Source organism: Sus scrofa, chromosome 5 (genome assembly GCF_000003025.6).
Source record: "Sus scrofa isolate TJ Tabasco breed Duroc chromosome 5, Sscrofa11.1, whole genome shotgun sequence".
Lineage (NCBI taxonomy): Eukaryota > Metazoa > Chordata > Mammalia > Artiodactyla > Suidae > Sus > Sus scrofa.
This window is the reverse complement of record NC_010447.5, coordinates 69354409-69382093: the sequence shown is the minus strand read 5'-3', so window position 1 is coordinate 69382093 and position 27685 is coordinate 69354409. Positions and strand designations below refer to the sequence as shown.

The 27685-nt window shown below is 54.1% G+C and overlaps 1 protein-coding gene across 1 annotated transcript in view; it reads right to left on the bottom strand.

The window, feature by feature from the left end:
- The window catches only part of CACNA1C (calcium voltage-gated channel subunit alpha1 C), a 431475-nt gene that overhangs the window by 66335 nt on the left and 337455 nt on the right, over positions 1-27685 (bottom strand). Inside the window, 9 exon segments of the mRNA XM_021092981.1 lie at positions 570-702; positions 6948-7017; positions 7246-7310; positions 7313-7365; positions 7951-8065; positions 9177-9297; positions 10087-10294; positions 22778-23003; positions 23680-23840. Of these exon segments, the coding sequence (XP_020948640.1) occupies positions 570-702; positions 6948-7017; positions 7246-7310; positions 7313-7365; positions 7951-8065; positions 9177-9297; positions 10087-10294; positions 22778-23003; positions 23680-23840 (1152 nt within the window).

Sequence of the window (27685 nt, the reverse complement as noted above, 5' to 3'; positions counted from 1 at the left end):
GATAAACAGAGGCCAAATGAATTTGCCATAAAGGAACTAAAGGAACGTCTAAAGAATGTACTTTAGGAGCAAAGAAAGTGATTGCAGAAGGATGAACTGAGATCCGTGAAAAATGATGAACGAATACAACGGTAACCGTATGTAAACCCAAACAGACATGGTCTATGTGATGATAACGGCAATCACGTCTAACTCGCTGAAGTAGGCGGCCAGCACCAACACACTCATCAACCATAACATACAAGGTGGGAGAGGTGGGAGGAGTTAAAAGTGCTTTAACTATTTTAACTCCTTCTATTTGAGGGGAGAAAGTTTGGGATCTTAACTTTAGGCTTTAAGCGTAGTCACCAACAGAACAGAAATGCAGCCTACGCTATCAAAAATGCAGAGAAAAGCAAACGCAGGTCTTCTGCTTTGAAATCCAGGACTCCCTTCCCTAAATCAGTGCCTGTGTACACAAGCTGTGCGGTGCTGGGAGAGTCCCAGGGGTTGGAGGCTGAGGACGCTGGCACCTGCTGGGCTTGGGTCATGGAGCAAGAGGAGCCCCACCTTCCCCACCATCCACACACCTGTTATTGGGGCTGAAGATGAAGAAGGCACTGGCTTCTGGCATGGGCACCGCCTTCTCTTTCAGGTGCAGCTCGGAGAGGGGGCGGGGGCGCGGGCCCACGGGCATCTCAGGCTCCTCCTCGTCCTCTTCTCCTGCAGGAAAAAAGCACCCTTCTAAATAGGTCCATGGCTCCCACTTATTTTTACCACGGTGCTGCCTACTTCCAGACACCTTCCTACGGGCAGGAATCAGACAGCAGCTGTATCTTTGGAGACGAAGAGGCCAACCAGGACAACCAGCTCTCCCTGTGGGCCGGCTGCAGCTCATCTCCGCTGGAGGAAAACTTCCTGGCAGCACGTGAGAAGTGGGTCGTGGGGTGGGGGGGGGGCGCGACCAACTCATGCTGGTTTGTCCTGGTTTTTAAACAGAGCTCCCCACACCCCAGGAACCCCCTCGGCCTCCTGAAAATTGGGATGGTGGTCATCCTAGTTGTCGGGCCCTAAAAAGAGGGCCAGATGAGACTAGAGCATTGCCAGGTGTGCTTGCCAGTCTGGGCTGCAGGTAGGGAAAGGGCGTAGCTTAGCTGACCTGACTCCCTGGCAAATAACCCCATCCTGAAGGCTCCAGGAGCTTAAAATCAACATTCTCCCTATTCCTGAAAATACAAAATGCTTCAACACTGTGCTGTAGAGACAGTGAGGCCGTAATGCTGCCGTAGCAGGCCCTTTGCCCAAAGGTCTAGACGTTGACACCAGTTACAGAAGCACTCTGTTCTCTGGGCCAGCATCCACACTGAATGCGGACCACAGGAAGACAAGCTCACTGCCTGTGGAAGGAAACTGCCTGTCCTGTTCTGGTCAAATGTACTTAAAGATGTTTAGGAGGCAGAGTTCCTGTTGTGGCTCAGCGGAAACAAATATGACTAGCATCCATGAGGAAGCAGGTTCGATTCCTGGCCTCGATCAGTGGGTTAAGGATCTGGCGTTGCCGTGAGCTGTGGTGTAGGTTGCAGATGAGGCTCATATCTGGCATTGCTGTGGCTGTGGCACAGGACCTTGGTTACAGCTCTGGTTTGACCCTTAGCCTGGGAACCTCCATATGCCATGGGTGCGGCCCTAAAAATACAACAAAAACAAAAATGTTTAGGAGGGGATGGAAGTTAACAGCATGGGCTCTTCTGCCAATGCCTGGATCCAAATCTTGGCCCTGATTCCTTCTGACCGTGGGGATTTAATTTAGTGTCTTTGAGCCCTTGCAGTTTCCCCACCTGCAAGATGGGGTGACAGCACATTAGCACATACATACTCAGAATGATGCTGTTTCGATATCCACCGTTGGGAGACCCTCTTAGGCTGTAAATTATTGTATAGCATCTTTCTCAGTTTGCTCTTTGTCTTAATTCCTGGACAGACTTTCCACTCACATCAAACTATTCTCTGAATGCTCACTGTAGTGGGCTGAATAGCGTGTCCCCCGACTTCCCTGCAGATTCATGCCCACCTGAAACCGCAAATGTGACCTTATTTTGGAAAAAGCATCCTGCAGATGTCATTAGCTATGTGGCAGTCATGCTAGACTAAGGTGGGCCCTGATTCCCAGGACTATGTCCTAAGGAGAGGCGCACAGGGAAGAAGGAAGGAGGTGGAGAACAGCCAACAGCCCAGGGATTCTCCCCAGAGCCGCTAGGGGGAGCTCGGCCCTGCCCACACCTGGATGTCTGGCTTCCCGGCTCCAGCCTGCGAGAGGATGAATTTCTGCTGTTTTAAGCCTCCTGTCCAGGCCCCTGGCTCAGCTGTTTCCCTGCTTGCACTGCCCGTTGGCCCTTCTGCCAAGTTGCACGCACCCCACCTTAGCCAGCACCTTCACATGGCCTTCCTGAACACCTGAGCCCAGGAATGACCTTCCTGGGAATCCCTGCAGCACCACCCGCCTCCCGCATTCACCTGGCACTCAGGACAAAATGCCTCGGATGCCTGACTTTAAAGTACCTGCTCCATCTCCTTCTGTGCCAAAAGCCCTGCAGAGAGAAACCATGCTTGGCACGTACAGCCCTTATTTCCTGGTGATGACACACGCCTGCACCAACATTTGCTGTATGAGGAAGGGGACTTAGCAGAGGGCTGGGGGGAATGATGGAGAGATGGTGCTGGGAAGTTCAGTTCAGGGACCAGCCATGACTCTGCTCTTTCTCTCCTGGTTACCACGAAGCCAGGTGGTGCAGAAACTGGTTCTTTATCAAGCAAGAGGCATCTGGGGACCCTCGGCCTTTCTGGAGGACCCGCAGATCATAGGCACGACTCCAATTCCTTCTCTCCAGTACCTGGAGCTGACCAGCAGGCAATCAATATTTTCAGCAGCAGAAGGGCACAGGATGAAAGACAGTCCAGACCGTGGCTGATGCTTTCTAACCAACCTTGGTAAAGTCTCCTATTAAAGCAAAATCAGTGAACCCAGAGTAGGCCTAGGTCACCGCATTTCCATGTGGACATCAGCTGGAGGTTCTCAGGTCCCTCCTGGCTCCTTGTTCTCTTTTCAGTTTCCTAAATCCCTTTTCCCTTTTCTAAATGATCCAACACTTTCTTATTCACGGATATTGCGAACAGGTAATTGAATGTTTATTTATTCATTTGTGTTTATAGAAAAGCACATCTGCCAGATTCGTGCTCCTCTAAGCTCGTGACGAACTGTGTGTGCTCTTTCATCCTGCGTGTGGGGGTTAAGAGGAAACTACTTTTTTTTTTTTTCTTTTTCAGCTGCACCTGCAACATATGGAGGTCCCTGGCCAGGGATAGAATCTGAGCTGCAGCAGCAGCTATGCCAGATCTTTAACCAAGTGCACCAGGCCGGGGATCGAACAGGCACTGCCACAGAGACAAGCCAGATCATTAACCCCCTGTGCCACAGTGCGAACTGCCAAAGGAAACTATTTCTGAAGGACAAACCCAAACTCGTACGGTGATGGAGGTTTGCCAGGGTCTTTGTAGGGTGGCCCGCAGAATCCCTCAGGACTCTTCATTTTCTTTCTTTCTCTTTTTTTGGCTATACCCATAGCATGTGGAAGTTCCCGGGCCAGGGATCAAACTCATGCTGCTGGGGGCTCTTGGTTTGCTCATTGCTGTTCTTGGAGGTTTGGAGAAGTGTGGTAGGCAGTGTATTGCCACTTTCCAGATGCGGCCCCACAGCAAAGCTAAGTGCCCGCCCCTGGCTCTCGTCACCCATGGATTTTCACGTGATCCCATTCTCATCGCTGTGATTCTGCTCCTGGCTGTTCAAGCAAAAAACACTGATTCTAATACCTCAGGCCATGCTCACTGACCCAAAGCCGTGGCCTAACCCTGGGACCAGGCTCCGTGTGGCCCCAGATCCAGTGGCTCTAAAAGGCCAACCTCCAGAGCAAGGTTGGGGTTGCACTGCCCGCACTGGGTATCTTCTCCTTCCTGGCTCAGCTCGGCACCCCCATCTCTCTCCAACCTCTCCGTCCAGCTCTGCCTCCCAGGGCTGCTCCCTCCATGTCCCCAGAGGTGCCCTGCCCCCTGCCATCATCCCACCTGGCAGGCTCCACAAGCACCCTCACGGTCCCTGTTTTCCATCAGCTAAGAGCCTCCGGAGGTCACCACCATGTCAGCTCAGACCAGCCTTGCCCTGCCCTGTGTGGCCTTGGGGCTGTCCCACCTCCGTCCCCGGCCTCCGGGGACTCCCTGAAGCCAGATATCTCCCCAGATGGTCCCGCCACCAGAAGGCTCTTCCTCAACTTCTGCACACCAGGGTTCAGCCAGATGTCACATTCTCAAAGAGGCCTTGGTGACACACAGCCAGGGCCTCCAGCCCGCCTGTCCATAATCATGGAACCCTAGTTTTGCCATCTTCCCGATGTTACCTTTCTGGTTGGTTTGCTTTCTTGGAAATGTGGGCCCCTGAGAACAGTTGCCCCTCTATCTCCTCCGGGGCCTTTATCCCCCCCTGCCCACCGCCCCCCCCACTCCACCCCCCGGCAGGTCTTCCAAACAGTTACTAAGTCAATAAATGGATGCCTCCCGTTTTAGTCCAGCTCTGTGTCTGGGGCTGCAGGATGGTCCAGAAATAACTGGCTTTCCTCGCCAACTCTCCCATCTGCTCCCCAAAGCCCCCCACCCCTTGCTGCTCTTCCTGACCCCCCAGCAGGCCAGGCCGACCCCATAGGGGTCCAGCGTCATCACATTTCTTCTTCACAGTACTTGTTCATTTGAAGTTCTTGGTGACTTAAGAATATCTGTACGTTCACTCAGGTAAACAAATCAATTAGATGAAAGCATCATCTTGGCACAAAGCTTTCTTTCCCGGGCGATAGGTGTTTCTAAAACGTACTGTAGGCAAAGCGGGGAGGTTTACTCCCACCAGAGCACTTTGGAGATCAAACTGTGACGGGAGGACTGACCGCCAGGCAGTGTGGCCACTTTTTGTGAACTAGGCCCTTCCTGCAGCTGTTCTCGAGAGGGCTGGCTGAGGTCAGTTTGCCTTTGGGTGCGACCTGGATGGGTCAGACACAGCAGCCCGGGGAGAGCAAAGCCGGGCGGTTGGGGGGTGGGGAGTGGGGCCCAGGGCAAAGGAGGCAGGGCAAGCAAGCAGTGCCCTCCAGTGGGTTGGGTCCTCACGTTGCTGCCTCCCCAGGGGTATCTGGGAAGGTGGACCCAGCAAGGCCAGCAGCCCAGAGGCCATGGAAGCAGAAGGGGCAGATTAGGGGAGAAACTGACAAGCCAGAGGGCCAGGCCAGGCCACTGCTGAAGGGCTCAGGAGCTGCCGTGAGGCAGGGTAGGAGCAGGAGGGCTGGGAAGTGGCGTGGACTCCTGGAGGAGGGGCGCCACCCCTGGGTGAGAATGTGGACCCCGGGAGATGCTTTAAAGGCTCAAGGGGTGCTGGGGGCCACAGCAGGATGGCACGGTCACCAGCAGACCAGTGGCAGGAGGTGCCTGGGGTCAGGGGAAATGGAGCCTGGTCTGGGGGAGGTGGAGAAGGTGGTGAGGTGATGGGGCAAAGGCAGGGAGTCAGCCGAAAGTGGGAACAGCTGCTCAGTCTAAAACAAAGCTGCTTCTAGAATCCTCAACTCAGAGAGGCTTCTGGGACAGCTGGTGTGGTGACAGCCCCCAGGGGTCCTTTCCCCTCCACCTGTCCTCTGATTCCATGGGGGCGGCCGGTGGGCCTCTGACATGAAACAGGAAGAGGAAACCATAACTTCTCAGAACAAGGAAATGTGAGGCTCCTGCGTCAGCATGTCTGCCGCCTTCTACACACCTTAGACTCCGGCCACAGACCCATCAGCATTCACAGCACAGAACCACGGTAATAATATTATGCTAACAAGACGAACAGAACCACTAAAAATCAGTTGGTTCCCAGTCCACATTCAGTTTTCCCTGATTACCTCAAAAATGTCATCTGAAAGCTTCTTTGTTCCTTCAGGATCAGGACAAGACCCTCCTACTGCCTTTGGTCGATATTTCTGGTTTGTCTTGAAATTCTGTGAGTTTCCGCCCAGAAGGACTTGGAGTCCATGAAGGGTTTGGTCCCTGGCACAGGGACCCTTCTTTGCCCAAGCCCCAGGCAGTTGAGCCCTCTCTCCCAGCAGACAGAACTGGGGAGCTGGGGGGGGCGGCGGTCACGACACCCTAGGTTCACGGCCACCCACCAGGTTCTGACCCCGTGCAGCCCAGCCTGCACGAGATGGGGTGTCAGTGAGACAGCAGTGCCCTGATGGTCTGCAATGACTTGGAGCTTCAGGCGGGTGAGAATACCTGCAATTCACAGTAAAAGGCTGGCAGGCCAGGCTCACACAGGGCGAGCGGTTTCCTAAGGCAGGGAAGTGACTCCTGAGGGTGGCCGGTGGGCTTCTGACATGAAACCCTGTCGGGGGAGCCTGCCTGTGGATTTATGATGAGATGGCAGGCAGGACATTGAGTCAGGGAGAGCACTTTTTACAGGAAGAGGCCTGAGAGCAGCTTGGAAAGCAGCACGTGGGGTGTCTGGGGAGGCAGGACCGCCTCTGGGTAAGGGTGGCACAGATCTGGGATTTACTGTTCTCATTAAGCGAGCACGACACTGCCGCATACGTTACACTAATAAGTTGTGTAACCCAATAATGATTTTACAACATAGGTGACAGTAAAACCTTAAATGTATGCAGGATCCAGCTTGCAAAGGACCTGAAGGCACCATTCCAACATGGCATATTCTATCTTCCGCTGTTATTACGAGGAGACCAGGAACAGCGTTCTCCCCCAGCTGAGAAGGGTGAGACGGGGAAGCCTGGCGGGGCCAGTTCTTGCGGGGGAAACTGGAACCACCACGCAGCCACTTGCACACGGCTTCAGAATTGGCGTCCACCCCCAGCCCCCACCCCCCAGGCCAGGCAGTGGGCCGGTACCTGCAGTTTCTGGGTTGGGGTAGGAACACTTGTCCTCATTTTCGTTGGGCTGGAGGTCGTCCATGTTGATCTAGGCAGCGAGAGAGAGGAGGAGGGTCCAGTCAGAAAGGCTTGGGGTAGCCTTGAAGTTGCGCCCTAGTCTAGGTGGAGCGGTGGATGCAGACCCACGCCCGTCGCTCTGCAAAGGGCCCAGGACATCGACACGAGGCCGGCCTGCTTTCTCTCTGCACTCCCAGCTCTGCTGTCCACCCTCCTTCCCTGGGCCGTGGCCCAGCCACTGGAGGGGACGGCCCCTCACCTTGGTGGCGGGCGGGGACTCTCCGTCTGCCGTGATGGACTTCAGCTCGATTTTCTCCTCTTGGTCTCCTCCACTGCTGGCTTCTCCACAACCTCTTGCTTCTTCTCTGGGCTGGCAGTCCTGGCCAAAGAAAGGGATGCTGAGTGGAATAGGGTGCTGCCCTGTGGTCCGCTGGGGCCAGGGGTGCAGCCTGTCGGGGCCTGTGTCCACCCGCCTTCAGGACCCACCCATGTGGCGGCCTCGCCTGACTCTGTCTGGAACTGGGTTCCAGCTTCTCGGCTGCTTAGTCCTTGGCTAAACCATCTAAAGGTGCCTCAGGACCAGCAGGTATGTGGCCTAGGACAGTTCATCTGGATAATGACAGGGACAGCCTTGGGCCCCACCGTGTCCTCTCAACACGGGAGAAGGGTTACAGAACAGTCAGAGGGCTAGTTCTTCCTGAGGGAGCTGGATTTCGCCTTGGAGTGTCTGTCCCATCCCTCCAGCTTCCTGGACGGGCAGTGGGGGTGGGGGGAACACACCGCTTTCCCAGGGACGGGGATTCTGCTGGTCCCCACTTACAGCAGAGGATTAGGGAGAGGCCCAAATGACCCTAGGGAGGAGCCCCGGCTCCAGAAGGGGTGGCCGGGCCGGGCTGGGGCCGAGGCTCTCCCCAGCACCCACGGGAGCACATGTCAGAACCAGGCCAGGGCCCTGAGGGGTTACCTGGCCAGCTTCTTTCTCTCCTTCTCCTCTTCCTCCTCCTTCTGGGCAGAGGTGAGGCTCTCAGCATCCGCCAGGTTGTCCACGGCAATGGCCAAGAACACGTTCAGTAGGATATCTGTTTGTGTCCATTCTTAAAGAAAATGACCCTTGGACTTGGGGTTTTTGGTGGGCTCAGGGGGAAGGGGGGAAGGACACACAGGACACAGAGGGGCTCCAAGCCCAGGGAGCCCCCCTTCCCTCCCCATCACCCTACTGGCTCCCTGGGTTTTCTGGGGGTGGGAGGAGGCAGACTGCAGGCTGGGGCCGGGGGCGGGGAGGCAGGGAGCCCAGCCTTGCTCTTTAATTGCTGGTTTCTGTTTCCCTCAGAGATGCCTGGCTGCAAGTGACATTATAAACAGCCTTGCCTCCAGCAGAACGTGGCGCAGAGCTGCCGTTACCCTGCTGGGGAGCTGCCCGCTTGCCCGCCCACTTCTGCAGGAGCCCCAGACCCCAGCCGAGCTCCTAACTGGAGCAGAATGTATGGCCTCTTCCCCTGCCACCAATGTGGACAGACACACTTCGGGCCAGGGAACCACATCAGCCCCGACACAGCTCCCAGGTGGCACCGTTCCCCCTGGGAGGTAAGGGGCCTGGCCCCCGAGGGCAGGGGCTGAGCCTGCGTTACTCTGCTGAATCTCGCCTGACCCTTAGGTTGGAGGCACTATTTTCACCCCATTTCCAGATCACCAGGGTGGACAGCCTTGGGTGTGCCCGAGGCTGTCTGCTGGCCTCTGTGTCCAGATCTTCTGCGATTCTAGTTTAGACCCATCTGCAGGCAAGTTCACAGGCTTAGGATGGGAGGGGGCGCCTGCCCACGGCTAACATCCTGCAGGGTGGCTTCAGAGGGAGGGACCCTGGCCAGAGAACGGGGTGAGAGGGGGAAGGTCATTTCAGGGTGGAGGCTGCATCCTCCCTCAGCAGGGGACCAGGCCAGGGGAGCCGGAGCCTCACATGGAGTGGGAGTGAGAGGGTGCACAACAGCACAACACCAGGGCCGCCGCGCCAGGGAGTCGCTGGGGATGGACTCGCATCCCACCCAGACCCGCTGGCACAGGCCTCTCCCTGCTGCCGGGGGCCCCAGGCACCTTGATGGCCCCCAGTCAGGACCTGCTGGGGACACCTACTGGCATTGCAGGCTGAGGGGTAGGGCAGCGGGGTGGGGGTCGGGGGGCAGGAGCAAAGGATACAATTTCCACAGATGAAGAGGATGATGAAGTAAATACAGACTAACATCCCTGGAAAAGAGGGGCCGCCATAAGCCATGATCCCATCATACATCACCGAATTCCAGTCCTCCCCGGTCAGGATCTGAATGACACAGTCCCACCAATAAGGGACACAGCGTTAGACCAACAGCAAACCCCGACACGCCCCTGCCCTGCCCCACTGCTCTGCTGACGCTCTGACCTCTCTCCTCCCGCCCTCCTCCTGCCCTCGGTTCTCCCCAGGACTCTGAGCTGCCACCCCTGCAAGTCCGACCCTCTCCCTAGACTGAGAGCGTGGCCACTGCATCAGTGGTTTGATCTACTGGAGGACTTCCTGAGCAAACTCCTCCTGCCCGCAGGTAAGTGCAGAGCCACCATTAGTGGACCCGCGGGGTGGAGGGGCCACATGGTCCCCTGTTTCCCTCAAACATTAGAAATTTAGGTGCTATCTTGAAGACTGGGGTAACAGCCACATATTATTCATGTTACTAGGTAAACCGATCTACTTTTATTTATTTAATTTTTTTGAAATCTATCTGCTTCCCATCTCAACTGCTACTTTAGCTTGGTTCTAAGCCAAAGATATCACCGAAGTCACAAATCTGATGGTATTTTTGGGGGGCAAGCGTGATGGGCAGGAAAGACACCCACCACCCTCCTTTCCCCTCCCAGCACGAGCGGCCTGCTTTCTTTTGTTTATATTTTGGGCTCTCATTGAATGAAGGTGTCCATGCCTAAGAAACAGTTTTTAAACTGCTTAATTGGATCTTTTTTCCCCAGGGGTCCATCCAACAGTGGAACTCCAAGGGGTTGGGGCTGGGGGGGCTACAGACTGGCTGACCTCCCCTCCCCCTCCCTGCAGGTCACAATCCCAGCAGAGAAGAGCCCATACCTGAAACACGGTGAGCAGGGACTGGGGAAAGTTATCAAATGTGCTCCTCCGGGTCTGCATCTCATCAAAGTTGAACTTCCCCCCAAAGAGCTGCATCCCCAGGAGGGAGAAGATGATGATGAAGAGGAAGAGGAGCAGCAGCAGGGAGGCGATGGAGCGCACGGAGTTCAGCAAGGATGCCACCAGGTTGCTCAGGGAGTTCCAGTACCTGCGGGCAGTGGGGGGTTAGCATCCTTCCTCTCTCCCCTGGACACACCCACCCGAGACATTAAGATCGATGACAACTCCCTCCTCTATCCCCTCTCCTTGGGCTGGGGCTGGTGTGAACTGGGCTGGCCAGCTCCTAGTCAACGTGTGAGTGAGTTAACTCAGGACCAGGAATGTGTATCAGAGAACCTGAGGGCCAGGAGTCAGGAGCCTGATTCTGACTCAGCTCTGTAGGTGCCTTTGGGCAAGTCGGGGGACCACCTCCTTTCCGCCCTGCCCCCATCTGAAAAAACAGAGGCAGCAGTAGCACGCACTTCATTAAGTTATTGGGAGGATTCCATGAAATAATAATTTTTAAAAAGCCCCCCACCCCTGCCAGCAACAAAATAAAAAATAAACCATAAGACTGCATTAAACTAAAAAGCTTCTGCACAGCAAAGGAAACCATCAAAAAAGCAAAAAGACAACCTACAAAATGGGAAAAAATATTTGCAAACCAGATATCCGATAAAGGGTTGATATCCAAAATATGCAAAGAACTCATACAACTGAAGAGCAACAACAATAAAACCCACAAAAAAAAAATGCCCCAAATAGTATGATTAAAAAGTGGGCGGAAAGGAGGAGGGGTAGGGGAGGGATGGACTGGGAGGCTAGGGTTAGGACATTCAGGCTATTACATATGGAAGGGATAAACAACAGGTCTTACTGTGGAGCACAGGGAACTATAGTCAATATTCTGAGATAAATCATAATGGAAAAGAATATGAAAAAGAATCTGTATATATGTATAAATGAATTGCTCTGCTGTGTAGCAGAAATCAACACAACACTTTAAATCAAATACACTTTAATTTTTAAAAAGGAGGAAAAACTGCTCAGAATATTTAGATTCTTTTCCCAAGAAAACATACGAATGGCCAACAGGCACATAAAAAGATGCTCAACACCACTAATCAGGGAAGTGCGAATCAAAGCCACAGTGAGGTATTAGCTCACACTGGTCAGAATGGCACGATCCCGAGTCTACGAATAACAAATGCTGGAGAGGGTGTGGAGAAAAGGGAACCCTCCTGCACTGTTGGTGGGAGTGTAAACTGGTGTAGCCACTATGGAGAACAGTACGGATGTTCTTCATAAAGTTAAAAATAGAACTACTGGCATTCCTGTTGTGGCTCAGTGGGTTAAGAGCAGGACATGGTATCTATGAGGGCACAGGTTCAATCCCTGGTCTCTCTCTCTCTCTTTTTTTTTTTTTTTTTTGTCTTTTTGCTATTTCTTGGGCCGCTCCTTCGGCATATGGAGGTTCTCAGGCTAGGGGTCCAATTGGAGCTGTAGCCACTGGCCCACGCCAGAGCCACAGCAACGCTGGATCCGAGCCGCGTCGGCAACCTACACCACAGCTCACGCCAACACCGGATCGTTAACCTACTGAGCAAGGGCAGGGACCGAACCCGCAACCTCATGGTTCCTAGTCGGATTTGTTAACCACTGTGCCACGACGGGAACTCCTTTTTTTTTTTTGGCCTTTTTGCCTTTTCTAGGGCGGCACCTGTGGCATATGGAGGTTCCCAGGCTAGGGGTCTAATCCGAGCTATAGCCAGTGGCGTACACCACCAGAGCCACAGCAACGCGGGATCCGAGCCACGTCTGCAACCTACACCACAGCTCATGGCAACGCCAGATCCTTAACCCATTGAGCAAGGCCAGGGATCAAACCCGCAACCTCATGGTTCCTAGTCGGATTTGTTAACCGCTGAGCCACGACGGGAACTCCTCAATCCCTGGTCTTGCTCAGTGGGTTAAAGATCCAGCATTGCCACAAGCTGTGGTGTAGGTCACAGATGTGGCTCAGATCTGGTGTGGCTATGGCTGTGGTGTAGGCTGGCAGCTGCAGCTCCAATTCAACCCCTAGCCCAGGAACTTCCATATGCCTTGGGTGTGGCCGTAAAAAAGAAAACAAAAAACAAAAAAACAGAGCTACCATAGGATCCAGAAATTCTACTTCTGGGGATATATCCAAAGGATACGTCCATTGCAGAATCATTCATAACAGCCGAGACATGGAAACAGCCTTAAGTGTTCATGAATGGATAAACGGATAAAGAAAATGTGAAGTACATATCAACAATAGGATATTATTCAGCCATAAAGAAGAAGAAAATCCTGCCATTTGCAACAATATGGATGGACTTTAAGTGCCTAATGCTAAGTAGATAAGCCAGTCAGAGAAAGACAAATACCATATTATCTCACTTGTATGTGGCATCTAAAAAATACAAAACCAAAAACAAACCAAAAAATCACCAAACTCACAGAAAAAGAGATCAAGTTTGTGGTTACTAGAGGTGGTGGTGGTGGGGGGAGGTTGGAGGGGGAGAATTGGAGGAAGGTGGTCAAAAGGTACGAACTCCCAGCTACAAGATAAAGCAGTACGAAGATGAAACGTGGAACGCGCTGAGTGTAACAGCACAGCTGAATGGTACACGGCAAAGCAGACAGGGTGGAACCTGGGTTCTTATCATAAGCATACTTTGTTTTCCTTTTTCACACTGTATCTATATGAAATGATAGATATTAACTAAACCTACTGTCACAGTCATTTCAGTTTATATAACACAAACCATCCTGCTCACACCTTAGACACTGATATATTATTATTATATACAATTACATCAATTATTTCTCAATAAAACTAGAAAAATATATTTCTACCTCTCTCTCTCCTCCTTTTTTTTTTGGAGCCAAATCAGTGGCATGTGGAAGTTCCAGGCTAGGGGTCGAATTGGAGCTACAGCTGCTGGCCTAGGCCACAGCCACAGCCACAATCACAGCAACAGTAGTGTGGGATCCAAGTTGGTGTCTGCAACCTATACCACAGCTCATGGCAACAGTGGATCCTTAATCCACTGAGCGAGGCCAGGTATTGGATATTAGTTGTGTTCGATTCTGCTGAGCCACAACGGGAATTCCTAATTCTGACTCTCAATTGAAAAAAAAAAAAGGAGTTCTCTTGTGGCACAGTGGGTTAGGGATTTGGTGTTGTTACTGCACTGGCTTGGGTTATTGCTGTGGCTCAGGTTTGATCCCTGGCCTGGGAACTTCTGTATGCTGTGGCTATGCTATAGGTCTGCCCCCCACCCAAAAAAAAAGACCCAAGTAGAATGCCTGGCACACAGGTTAGTGATAATTGTTATCACTACTGATCTTCAGACAAAAAATGCCTTTAAGTTTTTTGCCAGAATGTAGCCCTCAGCCCAGCCTGGGCAAAAGTGAGGTCATTCTTGGGAGGTGGATTGCTGCATCCGTGGGTAAGAGAGGGTGCATGGTTTCCTGAAGTTTCCCAAAGTCACCCTGTTCAAAAAGCTGGTTTTTGTAAAAAGCCTCTCTTCTGGGGATTCTGATTCAATAGCTGTACTTTGGGGCCCAGAAATCTGCTTTTACCAAGGATCCGGGGGGATTCTAATAAGGAGGCAAGTTTGAGAAATCCTGGATTGCAGCAAACCCATCCCTCCCACAGGGCCAGGCCTGTGGCTGGCGGGGCCCTGTGTCTCTCTGCCATGAACATGATGCCCTTCACTGCTGGGATGGGTGGGGAAAAGCCCTCTGTTGGAAAAGTGGGTTGAGGCAGGGGGGACACAAACGGTTGCTGTAAGGGGCTTGGGTGCCTATGACAGGGTCGGTACAGGATAAGGGACCCACTGCAGCCACCAAAGGGACTAAGCCTCCAGCTGGGCGAGAGAGGACTGTCTCAATTCCCTGCAGTGACACCTGCGGCCACCTGCTTTCCGGGTCACGACCTTGATCTCTTCCGCTTAGAGCATCTCAGCTGGCTACCAACGGAGACGGAGGATTGTTCTTACTGCCTAAGACAGCGACATGCAGCCCCGCTGTGGCCTTGCAGCTGCACCCCGGCACGGCCTCTCTCCCGAGAACAGTTTCATATTAAGTGACAGAAGCAGATGGGCCAACAGTTTGGGTGTAAACACGAACTTCTTCCCCTCCTGGAGTCTCTCACGCTCCTTTCTCCTTCACAGACCTGGCCTCTCTCCACCTCTAGTTTGCCTGCCCGCCACACTCCCTCTGTTTTTGCAGAATATTAATGCACATTGATTTGTATCTGGTCTATAAATGCTCTTACATGCTCCTCATTTGTGACAGCCTTGTCTCAACCAAACAGACTTGAGTTCTTGAGGGCAGAAGGCAGAGGTTTTCCCTTCCACCCCCTCCACCTCCATCCTCAAATAAATTCTGTCTAAGCTGGCGTGTGTGATGAGCTCTGGGACGCCCAGTGGGCTAGGGTGGCAGCCATGGTTCTGCTTAAAGCAAGGAGTCAGAACCTCTCTGGACTGGATCTCCCACCCCCACCACCCCAGTTAAAGTTCCCAAAGCTGCCTGGAGATGAGAAGCTGAGGAGGGACCATTTTCCAAATGCTGACTCCCAGCGTTGTCACATGACCCTCCAACACCTGCCAGCAAGCTGGGATTTAGGAACCAGTAACTCTGGAGCCTATGTGTAAGGAGAAGGTCCAGCCACATCAGAGGGGAGAGAGTCTGTTTGTGGATTAAGGTTCCAGAGCCCCTCTGAGATCCTGTGTTTCAGTGGCACAGAATATTCTGGGAGAGTCTTAATGGCCATAAAAGGTTGGGGCCTTAATTTTCATGAGGCCCGTGCCCAGGAGGGAAATACACCAGGCCTAGCACTGAGGTTCGAAGCTGTCTGCCAGGTGGGCACCAGCCCTAAGGGGAGCCGGCTGAGGATGCCCCAGACTCCAGGGAGAAAGTTGGTGTGAAAGGGAGGAGGGGATGCTGGGGGAGGCCTTGGGGGCCCAGGTTGTGGGAAGGGGATCAGGGAAGGCAGAGCTCCACTGGGGACAGCCAGCCAGGGGTAGAGCCTCTGGTGAGAAGGGAGAACTGTCTTCTCATGGCCAGAGCAGGCTGCCCGGGTAGCCTGAGCTCTCTCAGTGATTGCACTTCTCAGCAGAGACAGGAGCCCACAGCCCGCCCCACAGGGGAGCCCAAACCCTCAGTCCCTTCAGGCCTCTCACAGCCATGCAGCACAAGCCCCAGTGACTCCGATGGCCCTGCCGCCAGGTCCCTGCAGCAGCTCCCCCCACGGCTCGGTGAGGAGCCTCAAAGGAGCCATGGATGGTGTTCTCGGAGCTGGTGATGGATTATAACACACTGGAAAAATCTAACCCACGGATGTTGAATGGATAATAGGAACAAACGAATGACTGAGCAAATGAACTAGAAAATCACCTTTCCCAGTGGCCGGTGATCCAGGTACAGACCATCACAGGTGACAGGTCTCTGTGGGGCAGGGTTCCTGACATCTCTCTGGGTTTCTCCTTAATCACAGCTCGAAAGGGAACCTCACAGCAGAGGGACCTGCAGATACCCCTTGGCCACGTCCCCCCTTGGAGTCACTGATATCAGACCCACAGAGCTGCGAACTTCCTGGTGTCACCCTGCAGTCCCTGTAGGCCACACTCGAAGTCCCCTCACCAGGTATCCCCCTGGTGACCACTCTGTCCCCAGCCTGCTTCTTATTCACCCATCACTGACAGGGTGAGAGGTCCAGACACCAGGCCCACCAGCTTGGGTCACATCCTCTGTGCTGAGAGCACAGCCCAAAGGAGGTGACTAGGGGGTTGGGGGGCTTGTTGGATGAAGGAATGACTCTTAAACATGATGCCTTTGTGCTTATTGGAGGGGCGGTGAGGGGATGGGGGGGACACAGACTCCTGTGTGTGTGTGGAGCAGGGGGGGTCACACCCACTTTGCCCAAAGGTGGCTCCCCGCCCACATCATCTCCAGATCTGGGGGAAGGGGGTCTGAGTCTCCTGACCGCCTGTCACCAGATCACGCACCACCAGATCATGTGTCTGGAGGATGGACTGGTGGTTCCCGCGGTGGCGGGGAGAACTGGGTGAGGGGACAAAAGGTATAGACTTCCAGTTATGAGATCAGGAAGTCCTGGGACTGCGGTGTTGGCATGGTGAGCAAGTTCATGGTACTGTACACTGGAAAGCCGCTGAGAGAGAAGATGCTAAAAAGTTCTCAGCACAAGACAAAAAATTTGTAACGTGTGTGAGGTGACGGATGTTACCAAGACTTAAGGTGACTGTCGCATAATATGGACATGGCTTGAATCCTGTGCTGTCCACCTGAAACCAATGCAAGGTCATATGTCAACTATGGTGGACGTTTGGACAACTCGGGGGTTAGGGCACCCCCTACAGCGGTTGCAAATCAGAGTATAACTCTACAGTCGGCCCTCCCTAGCTGAGGTTCTGGGTCCCCAAATCCAACTAGCCATGGACCATGTGGTCCCACAACATGAAAAATATTTGCTTATAAGTGGGCCCGCACGGTTCGAATCCATGTTGTTCAAGGATCAAGTGTATGCCCCGATTTTTTAAAAAGGGAAAAAGAGAAAAAATCTATCATTCATTAATTTGCTGCACAGAAAGTAGGGTTGCTATAGCTTTGTGACGCTTGGGCAGGATTCCCAGAAAAGCATGTGAATCATATGCCTGGAGACAGCGTCCACCCTGGGGGCTCAGAACCAGTGGCCACAGACCTGAGGGCAGCTGCCAGCTTTGGTTCACAAGACCGACAGCAGCCAGGCCCCTGACCTAGCCTTCCTGCTCACAGACACTCCTGGGCTGAGAAGCCACTGTCCTTGGGCCAGGTCGTGGTGGAGGGTCTTGTTTGTGTTCAGCCTCTGGGCAGGGTGATGGGAGCAATTTAAAGAAAGTGGCAGTGGCCTGGCAGACACTGCCCCCTCAATGTCAGCCTGTTTCCTGACCTCCTGCCTCAGGTCAGATGATGCTCAGGTCCCAGAACCCCTCCCTTTCAAAAGGTTCGTGGGTGATGAACTGGAGGGTTAGTGGCATAATCACCATCCCTGGAGGCTTTTTTCCTAATCGATTCAAACACAATCACGCACCAAAAAGAAAGCTATGGTGAAAAGTCTTGAACCCTGTAGAGAAACAGGAAAACCAAGCCCCATCTCTTCTTCACGTGCATGAAAGAATCCTCCAGCATCGGGGGCTCGCCCCCCACCCCAGCACAAGGTGGTCCAGAGACACGCCTCCTGCTGCCTGCCATCCTTGGGGTCAAGGTCTCACTTCAACCCTCCTCTGGCTCTGAGTCACTCTCCCCAAAGTGTGTCCTGCTCACCTGCCTCTCCAGCTGCAGCAGGTGCATGTGAGGGCTTTTCACCCGTCACTTTCTTTGTTACCTAAACTCTCTGGCCTTCCTCATTTTCATCCCCCCGCCCCCCACCTCGGGCTAAGGGAACCCTGTCTGCATCTTGCTGCTGCTCTGTCTGCCTCAGGTTTGTGCCCATGGATCCTCCCGTCTCTGGACGATGGAAAAAACCCAAGCCTTGTTTGAGCCGGAAACATCCTCTTGTAAACCCGGGCTTCAAAGAGCTCAGGGCCACCCTCTGAGTTCTGGGTACAGAGCAGAGCCCCAGGCCTGCTATAAATAAAAGATTCTCAAAATAACGGCACCCACAGCTCTGGGGAGTTTTGCAAACTCTCCACCCCACTGCCTCTCTGTTCCAGAGAGGGTCACCGCTAAATTTATACTCGTCCCGACTGTTCTTGTTCCGAGGAGCAAAAAAGGACCCCTCTCCATGCTGTGGCTTTGATCTATTGTGGTGGAGTATTTCAAAGCGAAGTCACGTGGTGAGTCTATGCTAGGGCTGCTGTCCCCGTTCCCGAGGGCGGGAGTGGGTGGCGGGATGTGGGTCAGGAGAGATAACCTGGAGGAGCAGATGGACTTCATTCAGTGGAAGCTCAGCTTCCCGTGTGCAGCTACAGGACCCATGGGTGGTGTCCAAGGACCACTTCAGTAAAGTAAGGCCCTGGTCCCGTAAGACCCCAGAGCCTGGAGGAAGGCTGGAGGCTGAACAGGCATATGCAGGGCCAGGAGCCAAAGAGAATTCTAGATGACGGTGGTCAGGGCCCCGGGCAGCCTGGGGCTAGAGGTCAAACTTGCCAGCTTGGCTCCTTCTGTTAGCTGCCCACCTGTCCATTCCTGGGCCAGGACCCAGTTCGTGTCTGTCACTCCAGAGTCAAACCCACCTGGGTTACAGACCCAAAGGTCCCGTCTCCCCTGTTTGCACTGGAAGCCTTGGTCACATCGGGAACAGAGCCTCACGGAGATGTGACCTGGTCACACTGGCAGGGTGGCCTGGCCTTGGCCGTGGGATTTAGCAGGTGCTTCCCTGAGCTTCTCAGAGTCCCCGCGTTGGCCCTATGGTTGTGTCACACTGCAGCAGGGGACACAGAGTCATCCTCACCTGTGTCTTCTTAATCCCCAAGAATTGGGGCCCACTGACAGAGGCCTCCAGGCTCTGGATTCTGAGCTGCCTTCTTCACAGATCCTGGACCCACCCTGGGAACTGGGCAGGCGCCAAAGTTCCGTTATGAAAATGGCCCATAGTGAGCTCGGAGCCTTCCTGAGGCCCTGAGAAGACTAGGAGCTGGGAGGTGGGGGGGTGGATCTGACACACACGGCCAGAGTGGCAGGACAGGGGGACACTGGGAGTCTGGAGTGTTTGCCAAAGGCTTGTACTTTGGGGCTCTGGGAGTCCCACTTGTGGTCAGCAGGAGCTCCGGGGAGCCTGCCTGTGGTCAGCGGGGTCTCCTGGGGGGCTTGCTCATGGTCAGTGGGGGCTCTGGGGAGGCTGCCCATGGTCAGTGGGCAGCAATGGGTCTGTCTGTGCTGAGTCAGCCCAGCCTCACTTGTCAGGGGAGGAACAGGAGGAGGAAGAAAAGGATTTAAGGCTTAAGAGAGGAAAATAGCAAGGGCTGGAGAGATTCTGCTACACTTGAAAACCATTGGTATAAAAAATGAGATGCAATTAGTAATCGGAACCACATCCAGATTTAACCAAACTGAAGCTCTTCTTCTTCCCCATAGAGGGAACGTCAGGCGGAGCTGACAAACAGCAGACCAACTAGAGGCTGAAACTAGGTAACACTTAGAGCCCCAGAGAACCTCAAAGCAGGAGAAAAAGCCCTCCCATCACGGGGTGGGAGGCCCCATGGGTCATTTACCCAAAGATTTACCTTGGCCGTGTGCGCCCCTCTGTCTCCCTGTGGTACCCAGTCTTTGCCGCCCTGCAATCCCCCACCCACAGCACGGGAGTGGTCAGTGATCAGCTAACATCACCCGGTGTGGGGTCCTCAGTCTTATTTTTTAAAAAATGAGACCCATAGGGTGCATGATATTCACACATGCTGTAGACTCCCTAAGGCATGCTTAGATTTTGACCAAACACCAAAAAACGTAAGTAGGCTCGTCGCTCAAGGTCATCACAGACCAAAGACTTATGCTCCCACAGAGGCAGGGACGAGTTGTATGTCCACTGATTCTCGTCTGTTCATAAAAGCATTTGGGACCACAAGTGACCAAGAGTGACGGTGTTACAAGAGCAATATTGACTTTGCCTGTATTTAGTGTTTTGGAAAGAAACCATTCACACGTTTAGGTGTTTCAGCTCAGTACGAGCAAGTTGCCTGCGACTCAGTGTTCAGCCGCTCTGGACGTCCGAGGGTCATGAGGTCGTGGCAAGAAGCGATGGCGGGGGAGAAACAGGGGGGCGCCCCCCCCCAGCTCTTAGATCACAGGCCCTGGGGAGGGGAGGGCCGCCTGGAATTGGAGGAGGGGTCCGTACAGCCAAGTGTCTGGGGCTCTAAACAGAGCCTGAAACACGCACAGGTGCATACGAACGAGCACAGTTAGAATCAATTAAAGCCTCTGCTGGGTTCATCCCAGCTCCTCCTCGCTCTTCTCAGTCGAGGGCCCTCAGAGGGAGGGTCTTAAAGGGGTGGGGGCTATAGTCTGGAGAAGAGAGCAGGGACCTAAGGACCCGGGTGTCTAGTCATACCTCAAGGTTCATCGGTCTAGGCAAGAAAGAGGATAAAAGGCAGGAAATCAGGCCAGAGGAGCTCAAAGCGAGCTCGCTGGGCCACCAGCTTGGAACCCCCGGGAGCGGCTGGTTGAAATCCCTGGAGTGGTGGTGGGGGAGTTCTCTTGAGGAGTTCAACTAGGCTTGAGCGTCACAATCACTGGGCCAGAAAACATTAAAAATCGTCATCAGACGCCGCAACACTTTCTCCAAGAGAATTAAAAAGAAGAGGGAGAAACAGGCGGGACTGGGCAGAGATGACCTGACTCCAGGGGCTGCCACACCCCAGCTGCTAGTCCAGGTACTTCCTGGGCACCAGTGTGCATGGGGAACAGGTTTTGGGGGCGTGGGACCCCCGCAGCTAGTCTTTTTGTTGTTTTGCAAAAGCCCCACCTCCCTGTCCCCCACCTCTCCAGAGGATTTGGGGACTGGAAACCAGGAAGATGATGGCCTTTGCCAAAGTCACTTCCAATCAGATGATGATGCTATTCCATTTATAGACTTTATAGAGATCTGTTAAGACCACTCATCCTTCTTGAGGGGCTGTGGGAAGCTCTTGGGTAAAGATATATTTTATTTGTTTATTTATTTTTGTCTTTTTTAGGGCCACTCCTGTGGCACATGGTGGTTCCCAGGCTAGGGGATCGAATCGGAGCTGCAGCTGCCAGCCTACGCCACAGCCACAGCAACGCCAGATCTGAGCCTTGTCTGTGACCTACACCACAGCTCATGGCAATGCCAGATCCTTAACCCACTGAGTGAGGCCAGGGATCGAACCTGCATCCTCAGGGATACTAGTCAGATTCGTTTCTGCTGAGCCGTGATGGGAACTTCAAAAGATAGATTTTAAAACAGTTTCAGGTCAGAAATACAAAAATTGTTGACTAAAAAATAGAATGGATGTTAAATCTCTCCAAGATGCTCCGACAATATCTGGGGGCAAGAATTCTTTTCTGTAGGAATTTAAAAAACAAGAACAAAGCCCCAAACACATGGGTGTCCTGCAGCCCCTATTTCTGCCCCCCCCACCAAGTTCAGAGTATGCTGAGCCAGACAGTTACATCCAGGGCCTGACCAACGACACCAACCCCACCTTTCCCAGCACAACTCTGGTGACGTCCAGTCTCCCACCCTCACACGTTAAGGCCAGAAGGCTTGTCCTTCTGGGGGCACAGTTTGGACCCCGCCCCAGGTGCTTCTGACGTGTCTGTCTGAGGGTGACCACAGGCCACCCACTGCGAGAAGCACATGTTATACAGAGACTCAGACACTACCTCCAGCACTTTCATGCTCACGTTCATGGTGGGGAGTCTGCTGTTTTCTACCCTGTTTCATCCTTTCATTAGGAACGAGACTGTGGAGAAATGGGAACCCTCAGGCCTCACTGCTGGAAATGGAAAATGGTCCAGTCTCGCTGGGAAATGGGCTGACATGTCCTCAAAATCTTAGCTATAGCGTTACCAAATGACCTAGAGACTCTGCTCCTCGATACGCATCCAAGAGACCTGAAAACATGTCTGCACAAAACCTGAACACAGATGCTCCCCGGAAAACACGTCCGCACAAAACCTGAACACGGATGCTCCCCGGCAGAGTATTCACAGGAGCCAACAGGCAGGAAGGAGGCCACATGTCCACCAATGGCTGGATGAATAAACAGAATGCACTGTGCCTCCAAAGAAGGGAATGTAACTCAGCCATAAAAAGGAAGAGAGTTCGGATCTATGGACCACGTGGGGGAGACTTGGAACTATCACTCCAGGGAAAGAGGTCATGAAACAGCACAAGTCACACGACCCTATTGACAGGAACTGTCCAGAGCAGGTGGGTCTGTAGAGGGGGCAGCAAACGAACGGAGGGCAGTGTGCTCGGGGAGGGTGGAACGGGAGGGGGTCTGCTTTAGGGGATGAAAATGTGCTAAAACTAGACTGTGGTGATGGCTGTAAACCTTGGAGGACACTTTAAAAAAGTCCCTGAATTGTACACTTTAAAAGGGTCAGTTATATAGTATGTGAATTAAATCTCCATAAAGCTGTTTAAGAATGATGACTATGGCCCAACATGCTGATTTCACTACCCAAAACAGGTCATAACATGGTGAAAAACTGCTGTCCTGGAGCATGCTGCCCACTCCTGCCCCCAAGGAGGGTTAAGGAGCCCGAGGCCTTAAGGTGGGTGGGGACAGCGGGCGGAGGACCCGGGCCTGCCTTTTGGCTGCACACGTCCAGCTAGAAGAGCGCGTGTCTGCCTCTAGCAGCCCAGCGCCACGAAAACAGAGCTGCTGGCGAGCTTTCGGGGAGCCCTGCCAGGACAGCCCCTTGCTCCTTCCCTGCTCCCGCCTCGAACTCACACGGAGGGCTCGGCCCTCAGAAGCCACCTGTGACCTGGGGAGGCAGCCCTGGGGCTGCCACCCCTGCACCGTCCACTAGCAGCCAAAGGACCATCTGAGTGATGTGGCCTCGTGGCTCCCTGCACTCACACGCCCAGGGTAGACCCTTGGGGAAACGGCACCCCCACCCCAGCCCCGCGTCCAGGGCAACGAGGCCCACCCACCGTGTGATCTTGAAGATCCTCAGGAGGCGGACGCATCTGAGCACGGAGATGCCCAGCGGCGACATGACCTTGGTCTCCACCAGGATGGTCTCCAGGATGCCACCGCACACGATGAAGCAGTCGAAGCGGTTGAACAGGGACACAAAGTAGGCTTGCAGCCCCAGGCTGTACATCTTGAGCAGCATCTCCGCCGTGAACAGGGCCAGCAGGGCCTTGTTGGCCGTGTCTGGAGGGACCCGCAGGGGGCGCTGTGAGTGTCAGAGTCCCCGCGGGGATCCCCTACGCTCGCCCCGCCACACCCCGCTCCCTCGGCCGCATGGGTGGGAAGGCCGTGCCCCTGTGTCCCCTGCTCCTCCCGGCAGCTCTGCCAGGCCAGGCGGCTGTTGGGGCCCATTTCGCAGGAAGAGAAGTGGGCTGGCCTGGCCGGCTCTGCCCTCACCACCAGGAGACGGCCTGCCCAGGTTCTGGGAGACTCCCCCGGGCAAGGCCAGGTCTGCCTGATCCCCTGGATCAGTGCTGAGGCTCTGGCCAGGGAGATCCCCCCGGGACCGACTGAGTCGAGGGCAGCTTCTTGCACTCAGGCCACTCCTGTCCCCTCTCAGGCTCTGTGCTTGCCACACCCACACAGGCTCAGGACAGCACACCTGGAGACTATGCTGTGCCTCCTGCTCCGACAACCCACATGTGGTGACCGCTGGGGCAGCAGCAGACAGCTTGGGCCAGGCTGGGGGAACCCCGTCTGTTTATAACGAGCTTGTAGGTTGTACTGGCCTGCAAGCTGCCAGGCCCTCTGCATGTCTGGCGTGGCTGCTGCCAGCTGCTTTCCCATCAACCTCGTGCCCTTGGCCATGCCCTCCCTGAGACTGGGCTGGGTCAGCCTGGCGAGCATGGCCCTTTCTCACCTTGCACTTCCGTGAGCCAGCGGGGCTGGTTGTAGTGCTCGGAGGCGATGGTGAGCGTGTTGAGGAACACCAGGAAGATGACCAGCCAGTAGAAGATGCTCGACTTCACGGCTGCGCGGCACTTCCTTCTGCAGAAGCGGTTCCACCTGCGCCAGTAGCGGCTGGAGAGGGGCAAGGACGGGAGGGAGGCAGCTGTGAAATCTGGGTCCCACAGTAGCACCTGGCTCCCTGAGCTGGCAACCCGGGGTGAGGATGAGGGCCCCACCAAGGTTACCGGCTTATCACCAGTGTGGCCTCGGGGTGCCCTGCTCCTCTGGGACCTCAGCACTCTCATCTGTGACACCGAGAGGGCCAGCCTGGTGTGGCAGGCTGGCCTAAAGCTGAAGGGACATCTTTTTTTTCTTTTTGGGCTATGCCCCAAGCATGTGGAAGCTCCCTGGCCACGGATTGAACCCGAGCCACAGCAGTGACCTGGGCTGCTGCAGTGACAACCGCAGATCCTTAACCCACTCTGCCACCAGGGAACTCCCTGAAGAGACATCTTTTAACTTCACTAGAGGTAGTACTGCAGGCCTTAGGAGCTTAACTAGTAGTGATGGCAGTACTGGGACTAGTGATGGTTACCATTAGTGACCCTCAGGTCTGCCTGGTACCACATCAGCCCTTCTCAAGTCTTCTCCTAGTTCTTGACACAACTCTGCAAAGCAGCCGTGGGTCCTGATTTTGAGGAGAAAACTAAGGGCCTGGCCCTTGGGTTGGGCCCCTGGATGACACCCCCAGGGGCAGAGCCAGTGGCCTGTCCCCCTTCCTAGGTGCTCCACGCCTCCAGCTGCCTGGTCTGTGAAGGGCGAGGGGGAATCTGGATCAAAGGTTCCTGCCTTCACAGAGCGGGGAGAGGTGGGGAGCTGGAGAACCTTTTGAGAGTTTACACCCTCAGTCCAGAACAATAAGCGCCCCCGCGCCCCCCTCACAGGCTCACACTGCACGTGGGCCCTTACAGTTGATTCCCGGGCTGCAGGACGCTACTTCCCATGGTCTCCGGGTTAGGGACGGTTGTCAGTCCTGGCTGTGCAGAGAATGACTGGGAAGAAACTCTAACAAAATAACAAACAACCCACTAGGACCCAGCTCCCAACCCCAACCCAAGAGGGTCTGACTCTGGGGGCTGAGTAATTTAAAATAGCCCCCAAATACTGCTGGCATGTGTTAGTGTCCCCAGAGTGGCTCGCATGTGTAACCAGGCTGATAACTGTGAAGCCAGATGATGCCAAGGAAACGCTCACATTCTGTAACCCACTGATGAACGGATTTGGCGTTTGTCCCTAATCTCATCCCCTTGATGCTGAGAAAACATGCAGCTCTACTTGGTAACTGAGCTCACCAAACATTTAATAAATGCCCACGCTGTGCAAGGAGAGAAGGACAGGTAGCCGGGGAGACCACGGGGCCCCTCCAAGCCCTCGAGAGGGGGTCCACTTTTAGGAAAATAGCAATGAACAAAAGCAGCCTCTCAGCATCCAGCTGGAGGGCAGTATAAAGGCTCTCCGGTTGTCAGGCTGGAAATGATGGAGGCAAAGCCTCACGCTTGGAAAGGGACCAGGATGTGACACTGATTTCAGAGGCAGAGTCAGCAGTCCTTTGACCTGACTTGGGTGAGGGTGAGAGAGAAGGGTGTGGATAGGCAGCCAAAGGTCCTGGCTGGCGTCTGGAGGAGACCCTGTAACCAGGTGGGCGCAGACCCAGAGAGGCAGCACTGGGGCCACGAGGTTGCTCTGCAGGGCCGGCGGTGGGAGCTCAACTCCAGACATGCCTCGATGGACTTGCAGGTCATGTCACTAAGGACACCCACCTGGCGGCAAGAACAGAGCCCCTGCTTGGGGACAGCAGGTGGGAGGGGAGACGGCCATCGTCCTGGACACCTGCATTCACATCTCCCCAGGGTTGCCGGCTCTGGTGCTCCAGACCTTCCACTCCCTCAACCCCAGACGGCCTACGGGAAGCACGACTTGGTGTTTCTACCCTGCTATTTCTCCCCCTGCGGCCCATGGGGATCCTGCTCCCAGACCTCTATGGGAATCTGCTCTGAGACTGGAAAGTGAGAGGCAGTCTGAGGAGGGGGCTGCTTCCTCAGACCGGCAGGAGCACCTGGTTGCAGGATGGGAGGGAAGGAAGGGTTACAGGCACTGTTCTGACCCGACCTCCACCTCCCCTGCCAGGGAGCACCAAGCCTTGGCAGGGGATGCCTGCTGTCACTTGGTGGAAAGTCACTACACAGAGAAGAAATGCCTGGACTCAGAAAATGATGGTTTCCAAATGCACTGTGGGGGCTGCCAACCTCCAGACACACCACCTGGGAAAGAGCGGGGGTGGGGGAGGAGAGGGGGGACAAGGCAATGGGGCAGGGTCCCGGGAGGCCCCTGGTGGTGGTGCTGGACCTGGCGGGACTCTACTTCTCTCCTGGGACTGTGTTATTAACACTGCAGACAAATTTGGTAAGGCTTTTTTTTCCCCTGAAAAACACAGTTTTCAGGACACACTCTCAACTAGCTTACATTGTACTTGTACAGAATGTGTTTTAGAGACAATCTCATTTCCAGAAATCACCAATCACTGTGATTCTGTTCCCAAAGGAGCAGAGGTTACTTTCTTCCACACTTTGGAGGAGCTGATTCGAATGTCGCCTAACACCCAGACCTCGATCACGCTCCTTCCCGATGTGGGGGGACGTGGATTGGGATGTTCCATGATCAGGCTGCCCCAGGGGTCGGGCAAGGCTGTGCTGGACCCTCCCGCAGCTGTGGTTGTGACGTCCACACGGGGCAGCACCCATGGATCATACGCCCCCGAGTCAGCCACTCAGGGGGTCACGTGGCTTTGGGCTGGGGTGGGGGTGGAGTAATTACTATCCAGAGAAAGTATTTAAAGATAATTACACACCTCCCACTCTTCAAAAGATAGCTTTGCTTGACAACTGGTTTCCTGGCAACGCTTCCTACTGTATAATAAATGGAATGGTTTATTAGAATGTGTAAATTTATTTGTGTGTTTACATATGCATGGAGGATATAGAAATTAAATGATAAAATAGGGAGGAGAAATCTGCTTGCTCTTCATGTTCCCATTCACACTCCCCAGGAAAGCCATTTACTCTAGAAATGAAACTTTCTGAACACAGACACAGGGGTGGCAGGTGGGATGGACATGTCTCATGCACCCCAGCTCTGCTCCTGCCTTTCCACTGACCTGCTGTCCCCGTAGCAGGGCCTCCCCTTCCAGGCCCACCCAGACTCAGGGGCTTGGCTGGGGCACCCGCTTAGTCATGGTGCACTTTTCTAGGTGTCCCAGCCGTGAACTCCAGGCACAAGTATGGTCTGTGTTGCTCAGCTACACATTTGGGATTTTGTTTTTTGGTCTTTTTACATGTGCGGCATATAGGTCCCAGGCTAGGAATCGAATCAGAGCTTCAGCTGCTGGCCTACACCTTCAGCTGCACCAAATCTGAACTGCACCTGCGACCTACACCATAGCTCACGACAATGCTGGATTCTTAACCCACTGAGCGAGGCCAGGGATGGAACCTGTATCCTCACGGATACTAGTCGGGTTCGTTACTTCTGAACCACAATGGGGAAAAGACGCCCTGTTTCCTGTATGTCAGTGTCTTTACTGTCTGGCTCTGCCTCCCCCTGGGGGAAGGGGCTGCATCCTGATCTTGGGTGGGCCCACACCCCACCGCACGCAGCAGGACCACCGGCCAGCAGGCGGCAGAGCTGTGGAGACACCATCTACACAGATTCATTCACTCCCCATTGCGACGGGGCTTAAGGGTCTGGACCTCTTGTGACCCAGGGATGGGGCTGTAGTGGGTACAGGGTGGGGCTCCTGAAAGTCTGCTTGGCACAAGATCTTGCACAAGTCTCTAGAATAGCAGACACCAAATGCTTGACACAGGATTCTTTACAGTAGCCAGAGCAAATTTCTGTCTTTTCTTTAACAAAGTTGAGAA